Source organism: Bombus affinis, chromosome 16 (genome assembly GCF_024516045.1).
Source record: "Bombus affinis isolate iyBomAffi1 chromosome 16, iyBomAffi1.2, whole genome shotgun sequence".
In the NCBI taxonomy this organism is placed as follows: Eukaryota; Metazoa; Arthropoda; class Insecta; order Hymenoptera; family Apidae; genus Bombus; species Bombus affinis.
The window spans coordinates 6,226,024-6,238,969 of record NC_066359.1 but is presented as its reverse complement, the minus strand read 5'-3'; the positions used below and the strand labels follow the sequence as shown (position 1 = coordinate 6,238,969).

The 12,946-nt window shown below is 38.2% G+C and overlaps 1 protein-coding gene across 5 annotated transcripts in view; it reads left to right on the top strand.

Annotated features, from left to right (window-relative positions):
- The window catches only part of LOC126925500 (uncharacterized), a 77,038-nt gene extending 64,206 nt beyond the window's left edge, over nucleotides 1-12,832 (top strand). The window contains exons 7-15 of one of the 5 annotated variants that reach the window (XM_050741092.1): nucleotides 2,980-3,134; nucleotides 3,326-3,376; nucleotides 3,780-4,051; nucleotides 6,445-6,594; nucleotides 9,719-9,769; nucleotides 11,157-11,333; nucleotides 11,486-11,735; nucleotides 12,119-12,302; nucleotides 12,685-12,832. In XM_050741092.1, coding sequence (XP_050597049.1) covers nucleotides 2,980-3,134; nucleotides 3,326-3,376; nucleotides 3,780-4,051; nucleotides 6,445-6,594; nucleotides 9,719-9,769; nucleotides 11,157-11,333; nucleotides 11,486-11,735; nucleotides 12,119-12,302; nucleotides 12,685-12,831 — 1,437 coding nt within the window. In that variant the 3' untranslated portion in view covers nucleotide 12,832. The remainder of the gene's footprint in view (nucleotides 1-2,979; nucleotides 3,135-3,325; nucleotides 3,377-3,779; nucleotides 4,052-6,444; nucleotides 6,595-9,718; nucleotides 9,770-11,156; nucleotides 11,334-11,485; nucleotides 11,736-12,118; nucleotides 12,303-12,684) is intronic. The other 4 variants (XM_050741094.1, XM_050741095.1, XM_050741093.1 and 1 more) reach the window with 4 other exon arrangements.
- Nucleotides 12,833-12,946: the final 114 nt, after the last annotated feature.

The window sequence follows — 12,946 nt, the reverse complement described above, 5'->3', positions numbered from 1 at the left end:
GCAGGAGGAGCCTGACTAGTCCTCGCGAAAATGGGCTGGACAACGCTGCGCACACAAGTCGTTAGTATCCCCCTTGAAACACCTGGACGAGACACCTGGCCCCTTTCGCTTTCTATCGCGAATCCAGGTCACAGACATCAGATCCGTGCAGCCAGACAGTGATCGAGCCATTATTCGTGCCGCAGTGTGCTTTCGCGCTGGTGAATCCTCGCGTTCCTGACTCCGGATAGCTCGCATCCGTTGCTATGCGGCTCCACTGCGGTCGCTTCCGGTTCTTCTTACCTCACAAAGTCTGTACACATTGTGTCTAGTGGTATTTAACGTGAATGTGTGCCTGAATGATGGTTCTACGAAAATTAGCGACAAACGGAGGTCTATGAGAAAGTTAGGTCAGCTGCTGGTAGGAGCAGCTGGTGCATGGTGTTTTGACACGTGACACACGATATTTGCAGGCGTCGAGACGCGTGTCCGTGATCAGGACACACACGTGGGGGACACTTTTTGCCGCACGTGCTTGGGATTAAACGTGGTCGAATGATTTTCGTTAGGGGAGTGTCGTTCCTTGCTTGACAGAATGGACTCTCCGTGGCGTATTTTGATGTCGATACCGGGGCTTTGCGGACATTCGCAAGTGTGTACAGAGTAGTCGGGAATTGATTAAGAAGAATTGTTTATGCGATGGCTTTTACCGTTGTTTTGTCAAATTAGATTCCTCAGCATTTAACACTTTCGCGCGTATTAAAAAGTTGCTGGAAAAATCATGCGTCGTTGCACGTTGCAATTGTATTGCCTGATGAGACGTAGTGCTGCTGACGTTGCGTAACGTTTGTTCTCTGATAAATACACAGTAGCATAGACGCAACTGTTGCGTCTATATCTGTACACGTTTGAATGAAATATTTTTAGAAGAAGAAAAGACAGGCGACTGTAGGAAATGCGTTGAGATATTATTTAACTCTGCTACTTGGATATTTCATGTGTCAATCTTGCCTTCGTTTCTTGCCAAATTTTGTAATTCCATGGATAAAAATATCTGTACTTTTTAATAGCGAACGTGTTAAATACCTAGTGTCTTGACTTTTGTAAATGTCCCTGATTTTGCTTCTTTCATTATTTACTTTCTGTATTATTTTCGTGCTGCCCAGTCGTAGATTGCAGACTACTGAGTAACGTATCGCGGAATAATGCAGAGTACAGTTTCACTTGATGGTCGATGCTCCTTCAGTGTCTTTATGAATGAAGCCCCTACAGTATACTCGGTGCACGATATAGCGATAGGTACAATGGTCTGTTTGGGATCGATAGGAATCTCGGTTGCCGTGATATTGTACTATCGATGGCCTAATTTTAATTAACAATTATTTCCGGCAGACCATGCCTCAAGTTAACAAATCTGTTAATTATGAAATATTGACCACTGTTGGACACTGTTGTTGGGAATTAAATGTCCAATAATTATAATCAACGCTATTTCAATTTTAAACGATATGTCAATTGATTAATGAAAGAACAATAATATTAGTTTATATTTATTAAGAAACTGTTTATTAATAAATTGCAATTTTTATAATTGCAAGCAAAAGCTACCCTCCAGCTAGAATAAACATTAGCTTGCCATGCTTTTCGTCTCTTATATATTTCTGAATATTTAGATATTTTACATTTTGCATATTAATGAACATACCCTGAATATGCATGCTGTTTTCCATATTCATACATCCTGTGCATTTTTGTGTCTTTCAATTTTCACATAAATCCATAAAAATTGGCAATTTATTTAATTAATAGTAAAATGTTATTAAAATAATAGAACATTAAAATCTAATGATACTATTGAAATAGTTTTGTGAAATGGTGATAATAATTGGAAAATAAGTTGGTACATGTGTGTTACGATAAGCAATCGTGGTGTCCTCGATAGAATCCAATTAATAGCAGGCCGAGCCGTTGCATTAAAACGGTTCTGGCTTCCTCTTTCGTTGGATATCTATTTACCAGGCGGTCGTGCACGAGTTGTTTGCCGGCTCGTGCAGAAACTCGACTATTTCCATTGTCATCGCACTGTCATACCATAGGAAACAGAACTTTCTGAAAAGTTTTCCGATATCCCTGTGTTCAATGGCACAATAACGAGACTTGTGTCGTTCAGTTTATATCTTTCATTATTGCCACAGGTTTGAAGCGAATAGTGGTAGAGGTAAATTGATATTTAAAGAAACACAATTTTCTATTATTTCGTTACTATATTTGTTAGTGTAGAAGATAACTGTCCACTGAATTAATTGGAAAAATTTAAAGAAAAAAATTGGCTGAATATATTATATTTAGAAAATATTAGTTTGATTTATTGGAAAAAATTTGTACGTTATCTAGCGAGCTATTGCAAGAATCTAAAAATGATTCTAAATGTCACAAATCAGATTAAAGAAATATAATTGTTTAGTTATTTTGTTATTTAGAAATGAAAGACTGGAAAGATGAATTTTTAAAAAATTTGTCTATTTTGAGGTTCTTAATATTATTCCTTAAAGTATAAAGGATACAAAAGTTATCTTTGTCTGGATATTTTTAATTTTGAGATATTTTTTAACAGTACTTAGAAACGTGTACCTTTCATTACTATAATTTAAAAAGAAACTAGAAAGTCTCGAGAAATACAACATAGAAACGCAGGAATCAATTTTTCCATTGAGGTATCAAAGCATCAAAGTTCCAAGAAATACTGTGACCATTCTCTTTCTTCGTTAGATTATATCATTTCCCATTGTAAAAAGGTATCTAATTCGTTAATGGAAGTTAATTAGTGTAATTACTTAATTCCATAATGGCGTCGGTGATCATTTCAAAAATAATTGCAAAAGAGGTAAAGGCAGATCGTTAGGGAATTTTCAAGTACTAGAAGAAAATTGGATTCTATTAAAAAGATTGTCCAAGTCTGCCAGAGCAGATATTATATGTGACGTTCGTTTCAATTTGCAGAAGGAGCTGTTCGGGGCTGGAGAAGCCGGCCAACCGGATGGGGTGAGCAGCCGGAAGATGTCGAATGGCTCGACCGGAAGTACCAAGCACAAATGGTTGAAAGCGTTCAAGAGTTTGAAAACCAGCTCCCCGACGACTCCGCCATCAACCGACAAGTCAGTAACTATTCGATGAAAATGCACTTTAAACGATGAATGCTTCAAATATCTCCTTCCTTCTCTCCTATTTTATTTTTTGTTTCCATTGGTTTCTTTTTTTTTTTTTTTAGATAAGATGTTTTGTTAAAGTGTGTTGGTTGTGTTTGAGTAACCAAAATTGTTGTTTTGTCAATGCTTCACTAACACAGAGGGAAACAGGCGATGTACCATGCTGTTTCTACAGTCGTCGCCATGTCTAGGTGAGTTTGTCACTAGAAAGTCACTAGATATTCGTTCAACTTGCTTAATGATTAATTTAACAACGAGGTAAATTTGTTTACTGATCTTTCATTAATATATATATATATCTTATAATATATTAGCAATACAATTTTTAATAATTTTATGAAGAAATTGTATTGAAGATATATTCCTTTATTTAGTGATAATGAAGTATACCATTTGGTCCATTCTTTTAAATCATGGTACTTTACAAAATTCCAGAAATTTGCTAAAACCTTCTTACATTTCTACGCGTCTGACAAATTTTCCCTAAAGATACCATTAACAAAATAAACACGTTATATTAAACATATGACACATTAAATAAACAAAACAAAATAAGAAAGTCGAAGAAGCAATACAAAGAACAACTTGTTTCAGGAAAAGTTTGGAGTCCGAGGGAGGCCACTCTTGGCGCGAGTACACTTATCGAAAAATCACTCCCTGCGATGCGTGTGGCCAGGTGTTACGTGGCCATAGTCGCCAGGGCGTCAGGTGTCGTGGCTGCAAAGCAAACGCTCACACCGACTGCATCAATATGGTGCAGCCCGTCATGTGTCCGAGCCTGGCGCCTAAAAAGAGCGGGGGGATTCCCCTTCTTCGTCGACAGAAGACTCAGACTCAAGTGGACGACACCGCGGCCGCAGAATACAGTAAGTACTCGCCAGTTTGGGAATGTGATTGTGTCAAAATTGATTTTCTTATCCCCTCTCTCTCTCTCTCTCTCTCTCTCTCTCTCTCTCTCTCTCTCTCTCTCTCTCTCTTTCTTTCTCTCTCGTTGTCGCGGATGATCGATGCTCTAAGAAATGAGACGAATCTATTCTTAACCGAATCTTTGACACCCTCAGAAGTAGCAAGTTTATCGTCGACCAATTTGATGACAATCTCGCTATGATACCAAGTCTATTCACTGTGATTCGTCATTTTCATATTAAAAATTTGAGGCAGATTCCTTTGTATTACGGCGAAAGGTTTACAGGAGGAAAGAAAATTGAACTGCAGGGATGAGGGAGATGATCGATCCGGGATTGGAGCCAGCCGGATGAAACAGATTGCGTGAAATTGATGAATCACTATACTGAAATTTAAGCCTGATGGCCTGGAATTTAATTCTGGATCAATCTCGGTGCTGCAGTTCAACATTCCAGCTTGTACGGAAGTTTAGTTTCTCACTTTGGGATTCTAATTGCTAAAATAAATTACTGGATCCAAAGTACCAGGGTCGCAGAATAGCTTGTGCATGGACAGTTTCATTAGATAAGAGTATCGATCGATCCATAAATTGAAACAAAGAAAAAGATGCGAAAGGAAACGAAGGATCAAATTTTTCACGATGCTCTGCTCCTCATCTTCTCACCTTGATCGAATTTCCCTGAACGCGATTCATCGACATGCAAGGCACGGAAAGGGTCAGAGATCATGGTATGCATCACAGCCCATCGCGATTAACAAATTAATCGGATCATTCACCCTTCAACCTTCTTTCTTCCTCTTCGCGTCCCTCGATCGCCTGAACAGGCTACAAGAAAAAGGAAAAACTCTTTCTCTATGGTGTAACTCGGTGTTTCGTGTGGCTCGGTGTCGTTCAGAGTCACTGAAGCTGAAAAGTCGATCGCTCGGAGACTCTTTAAGTTCCATTAGCTCCCAGCTAAGATGGGAGCTTTCAGGTTAGAGAAGTAGTCTTAAAAAGGAATTAGGGAGGGTTCTGGTAGGTTTTTATATGATTTCAGATGAAAATGATATATTTGTTTAAATTAGTTTCCTTTTTAACTGTGTGACAACTGGAGAGCCGACACCAGTACCATGTTAGTATCAATTATTAGTACACACAATATACATATTTATCTGTTAATGCAGTCAGGTAGTTAGGTAGTTGTTATTTACTATTTAGATTTGGAAAGAATTGCTTCTCAAGGGCTTGCATCTAATTATAGATAGGAATGATATCTTTAGTTACTTTGTTTTATCTTAAACAATATGACAAATGATGATGCAACACTAGTGCCATATATGTCAACTATTGGTGTACATAACATTAGTCTGTTCAATTATTTATTATTTATTGTCATATGTATATTTATTACTCGTTTTGTTTATCAAATATTCAGAGTCACTGAATCTTCCTATAAATATAAGAAATACCATATTATTTAATTCCTGATATGAAGATCATTGCGCGTAGTGTTGAAACGATGGATTTGTTTGAAAGGTGTCAAAAATTATTGAGAGATTCCCTTGCTTAATCTGCTGTTAAGCGATCGCTTGTTACGTGCTCTTAATCCTTTCAACCTGATTTACTTCAATTGACGTCACTGTCAACCCATCCTCCGAACGATCGATGCCAATTTTGTTATCCGCTGTGCAACCAGTAATGTTGCAAATTGACTTTGAATGATTTCAACCTGAATTATGCCACTGATGGAGATAGATTCTGGCTCCCCTTTAAATCACGAATTTCCTACGATCTGCATTGAATTCTTTTGGAATTTCTAAGTGTAAATTTCTTCTTCGATAATGGGCTTTCTATTGTCCAGTACATGAAACTAGACGAATGTAATAGGTGACTCTGAACAAATGGCACTAAAACACACTATCACTGTACAATAATAAAGTTCAACTCTTGATGAGAAGTATGGCTACCATGAACAGGTGTCTTTAAAATTGACCAATGTTACTATCCTAAATACTCGTTTCTGCTATCTGTAGCTCCTTTCTTAATTCTGTACAAAAAGATACTATTTCCAGTTTACTAAATATCTGAACAATTACAACAAACTTCATTATATATTAATAAGGGAAACTATTTATACAGCAAGTAAATAAATATAATAGATTAAATTACAACTAATTAGTAAGTTATAAAGGACCAACTAAAGACACTTGTTGCCCAAGGAGCGTCTGCTTTGAGTCATAAAGTTGAAGACAAAGGAAAGGAAAGGAAAGAAAAGTGAACTAAGCAAAAAAAAAATAAAGATACTGAAAAGAAAGCACCTCGTGTGATGTCTCTCTGCTTTTGCATTGCTATCTGTCTATCTCGTGTGAGCAGACGTGGACGCCATATACCAGGTGCTGAAGCAGGCAGGCGAGATCCGTGGAAACTCGACAAACTCACCACCTACGCCTCCCACAGCAGATCATCCTCCAGCACCTTCGTCAGCGAGGGCTTCCTCCCACCCTTGTTCCTCGTCCACCTCTGGTAAGGCACAGCACCAATTCCTCTTGACCTTGAAGCAGAGCCTCCCTATAGGAAAAGTATAATTCCTCTGTTTCTTGAAATCTGTGACTGGAGTGCTCTTCAGGTGCATTCTACTGTGCAAAGATAATTGCTGACAAATTACTCAAGTTGTTGAAGCTTGGTCGACCCAGTAAATTGTAGATTCTGAAAGTTTTTGGTAACGTAGAGGAAATTTATGGATATGTGAGAGCGTAGGAGTTAGAAATGAGTCAGATAGCTGAAAGAAGTAAATACTCCCATTTAGAACATTTATTTTACTTGTTAGAGTAGTTGATGTAGTTTTGTGCTATAAAGTATTATATATTAGAGAAATCATTGTATGTTAGACTAAAGTTATTCTATTTCATATCATGCTTAATTTATTACAAACTGAAATGGAAAAGATGTTTAAAAATAAGAAAAAAACAAAATCCCTTTCAGTTCAGTACAGTATTCTGCTAAGAATTATACCCTTCAGTTCAATCCGTTTCACTTAAGAGAGTCTTATAAAGGTTTCTTCCTTCTGAGGTCTTCTGAGGTCTTTGTTAAATGTCAAATATATGCTGCTTCCTTTGAGAGAAGATCTGAAGTAAAACTTGGCACCTGTGCCAAGAGAAAAATGTATTAAAAGTACTTCGAACACGAGGAAAGCTATTGATTTTAGTTAAAGTTCAGCAAATATATTTTATATGAAAGCATTAGATGATTAAGAAGAGTAAGATGCAATCCTGAAGCGACTTCATCAAGTTTATGCATCTGCTAGAGCAATCTCTGCTTCAAGGTGGCACTTTACCCTGTTCTCTCTTTTTATTCTTTTAATCAACAGAAATATACTCTCTTCTTTAGGGACATGACTCGTAACTTTTGCCTCTTTTTTCTTTTTATCTATCCAGTAATTTCTCTGTCTCTCTTTCTACTTCTTCCCCTACTTCATCTTCATTCTTCCTCTTTACACGCGCGCCATCTGTACTGTTTTTATCGTACTATTCGGGATTCCCCGCATGCACTGATGGATCTAACCCATCGTCATCACTTTTCCGAGATCATCGACTTTGCGTTACGGATATTTCAATCTCTAGATCCTTTAACTGAAATATCTTTGGAATATTGTAAAAATCGTGAAAACTTTTAAAATGGATAAATTGTTGTTGGTGTTACCTCAATGATAATTACGGTGTGAATATTTTTGAAAAATTTATCATTTTCTATAAACGTGAAAGAATTTTTCGCAAATATTTTTGTTATTTTATCATCGTGCAATGTGTCCTACGTGAATTTTCGTCGATCGTTTATCTTGGAAAAAGATTGGGGAAAGAAGGATCATCTCTTTAAGAGTTCTCGATATGGCGGGAAGTTTAAATTTCACCATGAGGCCTCCTACGGACGAAGAGAGAAACGTTTGCCCGCTTTCTGTCCCCCAACTTCAAGTAACGAAGAAATCACAAACAGACGATCTTCGATTCTTGAACGAGTAACTTTGACAGTTCCATTAAAAAATAAAAACGGAAAATAACTAATCCGATCAAAAGTCCCAAATCGCTTGAAATGTTCCCAAAAAAACAGCAGTCATTATCGCCAATTCCCTAGTCTCCGAAATCGCAAACGTAACGTAACAATCGACTTTAGCGTCAATGTTAAAAAAAACTAACCAATTCCATCATGGAGTCTAAACGCGCAATTACAATCGATTCCATGGAATTCCATGAAACAAACGAATCATCTAAGGGAGAAAGAGGTGAAATCTTCAAATATCGCGGTAACAGATAGGGAGAGCACCGATAACGGCGCCACCAGCGCTGGACGGGGAAATCCCACGGAATTGCACCTACTAACGACTAAAACCAGCCTCAAAAGTGAGACTAAATTAAACAGTGCTTGTACTGAGAGAGAAAGAGCTACAGTTGGAGTGGAAAGCGCGTGAGAAAACATATCAAGGCGAAATCATCTTGGAATCGTTGCAATTCCATTGACCAGGACGGGGCAGCGGTGGATCAATGTCAGGAACCAGACCATTCGGGCAGCCACTGGTGTTGATGACCCAAGAGAAACCTTCGACCTCTTCGCAAAAGACGCCCGAACGTTCTTACCATGGCTCCAACAGAAAACGATGACCTTTGAACTGGACGCGCGTCGCTTAAGCGATCTGCGTTTCGAAAAGAAATGGATTTAAAGCTTCTAGGAACTGAAATCTAGCGACTCGTGATCTATAATTACTAGTTGTGGACTGTGAAGTAGGCTTTAGATGGTGAAACGCTCGTGAGTGGGCTGAAAACGTGGAATTGCTATGGTAAGGGGGTGGAATTGCGATTGTGAAAATCAAATGGGGGAAATTGATGTGTGCGGTCTTCGTTTATATACCGTGACGTGATACGTGTACGTGTTACTCGCTGGAATTGCTGAAGTTGCGCGACATTGAAGTATGCAACTTCGAAGTATAAATCGGTTGGTTTCAGTTTTGTGTGAAATTAGAGAGGCAGCTTGAAATTGTCGAGGAATCGAAGGTGAAATTGCTCGATCCCGTTTCGAGGAAAGCGAATATCGATCAACTTTTATGTATACAATTCTATTTTTCCGAATACCTTTGTTTACGCACGAATCGAAGAAGTTTGCTGGAATTGCACTAAAGTGAACGAACGTTGGAATTGCACACAAAATTCTCTTCATTTAACTTGTACAACTTGTTTGCGCCTAAATTTTCTCCGTGTAAGGACTGGAACGATGCTTGGAGTTGACAATATGTAGAGTATAAAATTGTAAATTTATTGTTCATCCATTCAACCAGCATTTGACGGAGGAGTTGATCATTTATTTCTGCGAACCCACCCTGTTGCTCTTTTCCGTGGAATTGCGAGATTGGAAATGTGGAATTGCTGATGCAAATTTTCCCGATTCAATAGTGAACAATTTTTTATTTGAGTATTGTTGAAAAAGTAGTTGGAAGTGAGAAATATTTTGAATTGCTTAATATTGTATTGCTCAATTTTTTCGTTATAGAAACTTACAAACTTTTTATTTTCGTCCAGTTTATGTATGTAAGATATTTATTCCTAAATTCAGCATGATCAAATAGCAGAAAAATCCCTATATTGGCGCCAATTATTCGCAGAATTTTTATCGTTTACGTACAGGTTGTGTCAAAAAAGACCGCGCCGTAAAGGTAAGGACTCACTACAAGATTACTACAGAGCAATTTCCAATCACTTAAGTACTTATTATCTCAATTAGCCTAGTTTCCTTTGAAGATCAAAATGATTAACACGATTGTCGAGTCTGGGATTGTTTTGTCAGGAAATTCAAAAGAAAAAAACTACAACGAAAAAAAATGTATAGTTATTCGAATCCAAGTTATTAAACATTATTCCGCATTTTAATTTCCCAGCTTTCTTTCTCTAAGAAATTATCTCCTCAAAGAAAAAATCGAAATGCACGAATCTTAAAAGTATGGTGAAAATGTACACAAAAGTAGGGGAAGAACGGACATGAAGTAGGAAGTATAGCGCGAAAAACGAACTCGAAGTCAATGAAAAGGAAGAAAAATTAGTACAAGGGAGAAATCATGTAAATATTGTAAATAAAAATGTTCTCTCCTGCGATTTCCTATGCTTTCACTTCTTGATGCGCGAGTCGTGTCCCATTTTTTTGCCTTTTTTATCTTTTTTTTTGTCATTTTTGTTTTATTTTTTATATAAAATTATTTTCTGTGTTAAAAAGTTTCGTATACTAGTTAAGTTTATCGCCTGGTGAGAGAAATACTTTCTTTGTGTGCATTCGTAATGTTACCGTATATCTATATGGTGTTCCTGTCTCGTTGTATGTGTTGATTTCCGGTCTCGACGTTGACGCCAAATGAGTACTTTTGTCAGAATGAAAATGTATGAAAACCTGTTGTCTCTATTGGGAATTGATTAAAAATTACGAGCCTCCACTTGCATATCTATGTGTACGTGTGCATACTGCAATTTTCTTGCACGCATATATCGACGTGTGGATTCGAATTTTGTTGAAAATCGTGTATTCTCCACTTTTTCGTTCTACACTGCTAACTGAATTTCCTTAAAAAATCTGAGATTCTGAAATTTCTTTCTTTTTATTTTTATAATTTTCTTTCACCTTGGTTTACTTTACTTTACCTTTTATTATTTTCCCGAAATTAATACTTTCGTGAGAAAAAGAGATTGTCTCTGAATCGTAGAAACTTGTCAAGCTTGCTCTATCTCTACCTAAACTCCGTTTAATTTAAGAAAAAAAATCCGGGAGCTTTTCGCTGTAACGATACATCATTACAGCGAGCTTCAATGACAGATATAACCTCAAAAAACGAGAAGGATAGGTAGGTACATCTTGCTGACAAGATGTTCGTGTTTCTTCCTGCAAGCAAACTCTCTCTGACTTCTCTCTATTCTAACTATCCGCTTATAAACTAGAAAAAAGAAACGAGAAACAGAATGAGAAAGTAACACTGCTTTGTAAAATGGCGTCAATGTCGAGCTACGAGCTAACCTCAAAGGCTAACTTGCTATGATCGCTCATTATGGAACATGAAGCGCCGCATAGTCCACAACGTAGACGCGAGAGACTGAACCTAAGGATGAAGAGTCTCAGCTTGGATTCTCCAGAGGGCACCGCTCATGTTCGACATCGTCCACGTGATTACTATACCGGGGGCCAAAGAGAGTCCACACCACCCAGACATTCTGACAGTGGAAGCATCAACAGATTATGTGAGTATTAATCAATTACTGGATTTCCTTGATAGGAGAGATATAGCGAGATCATGAAATTAGTCAGACTTGAAAGTATAGCGCAGAGGTGGAGATAATTAGTCTCGAAAAAGTTAAAAATACCATTCATGGTTTGAACGACTCGATTGCAGCGCCATGTAGTCCAGGCCAGGGCCACAGCGTCCACAAGCACGTTAGAGGGGCCATCAGAATGTCCAGCATGGAACTCCCAGATGAAAATGAAAAATCGTACTCATCGGCGAGCACCTCTCCTTGCCCCTCGCCGCACACTAACAATCAGAATCACGTGAATCCACCTGGAAAACGTGTCCTACCCCCTAATAATTTATATGTGGTGCTGTACAACTTCGAGGCGCGACATCGAGACGAGTTGGACTTGAAGTAATCATTCAATGATAATCACTCAGTTAATAGACCCCGGTTATTTAAACGTTTCTATGCATTGGAGAATTTCGCCTACTAAATATCATCACGAATACTATACTTTGTATACCTTATATAATTGAAGATTGTTTAAAAGTTAAATAAGAATTACATAGAATAAGAATCAAAAAAATAGTTTGGGCGAGACCTGAGTTAGGACATAGAAAAGTAACTAGGATTGTTCAATCTGCTGTCTATACGTCCTAGGGACTCTTTTCAATCATTGAATTATTTCCATTCATTTGCCTCTTGGTTAAGATGGGAGGATAGCAAATTGAACTGGGGAAAGAACAGGCCTCTTTGATGTTTCTACTAATATCTGAAACCTAATCGTTTCGCAGAGCTGGCTACAAAGTGACAGTAATTGATAAATCAGAGAAGGACTGGTGGAAAGGGAAGTGTTTGGGCGGCCGAGTGGGTTACTTCCCCAGTGCATACGTCATGCGAGTGGAGTCTGGGCAGAAGACGCTTCAGGTCACTCGCAACTTACAATTAACTGACCAGATTACCCTATTACGTGACCAGGTATTCCTTCTATATGTTATAAGGCACACAATTACGCGCAAAATAACCTTCACATTTTTGTAATCCTTATTATTTAATTGTCAATCCTTTGAATACTCTTGTTTCAATGAGAACGAACCAAATCTGAGCCAAGATCCTTTTTAACAACTACGATATTACATGTACTACGATAGCCCTAGGTATTTCGAAGTCTAGGGTCCTTCTCCTATTATGCACATACACGTCATGCTTGTCAAGTCAGATCTAGAATTTTATTCGCCCATTAATTGATAAGAATCTTGCCTTTATCATAATGGCGTATCATATGTTAAATACATGCGCTTGGTAATCCACCATAATACTGTATCATCAACGCAATCTATTTATGCGAACTCTTCCCTAGATCGTGATTCAGGTTGGCGAGGAGGTAGATGGCGTAGCGATGGTTCGTTGCGCCGCGGACGTGAGATCAGCGGACCACACGGGCAAAGAGGGCGAGGTGCTGTACAAGGAAACTCTATGCCCCTTAAAGTATCTTCAGGAGGTGTGACAACAGCCTCGCCAATCAGGCGAGCGCCAGAATCGCGCGAACCTTCGCGAGCGATTCTCCGCTTCAGCACGACGTAACGCGGTCGAGAAATACTACGATTGCCTACAGTGTGCCG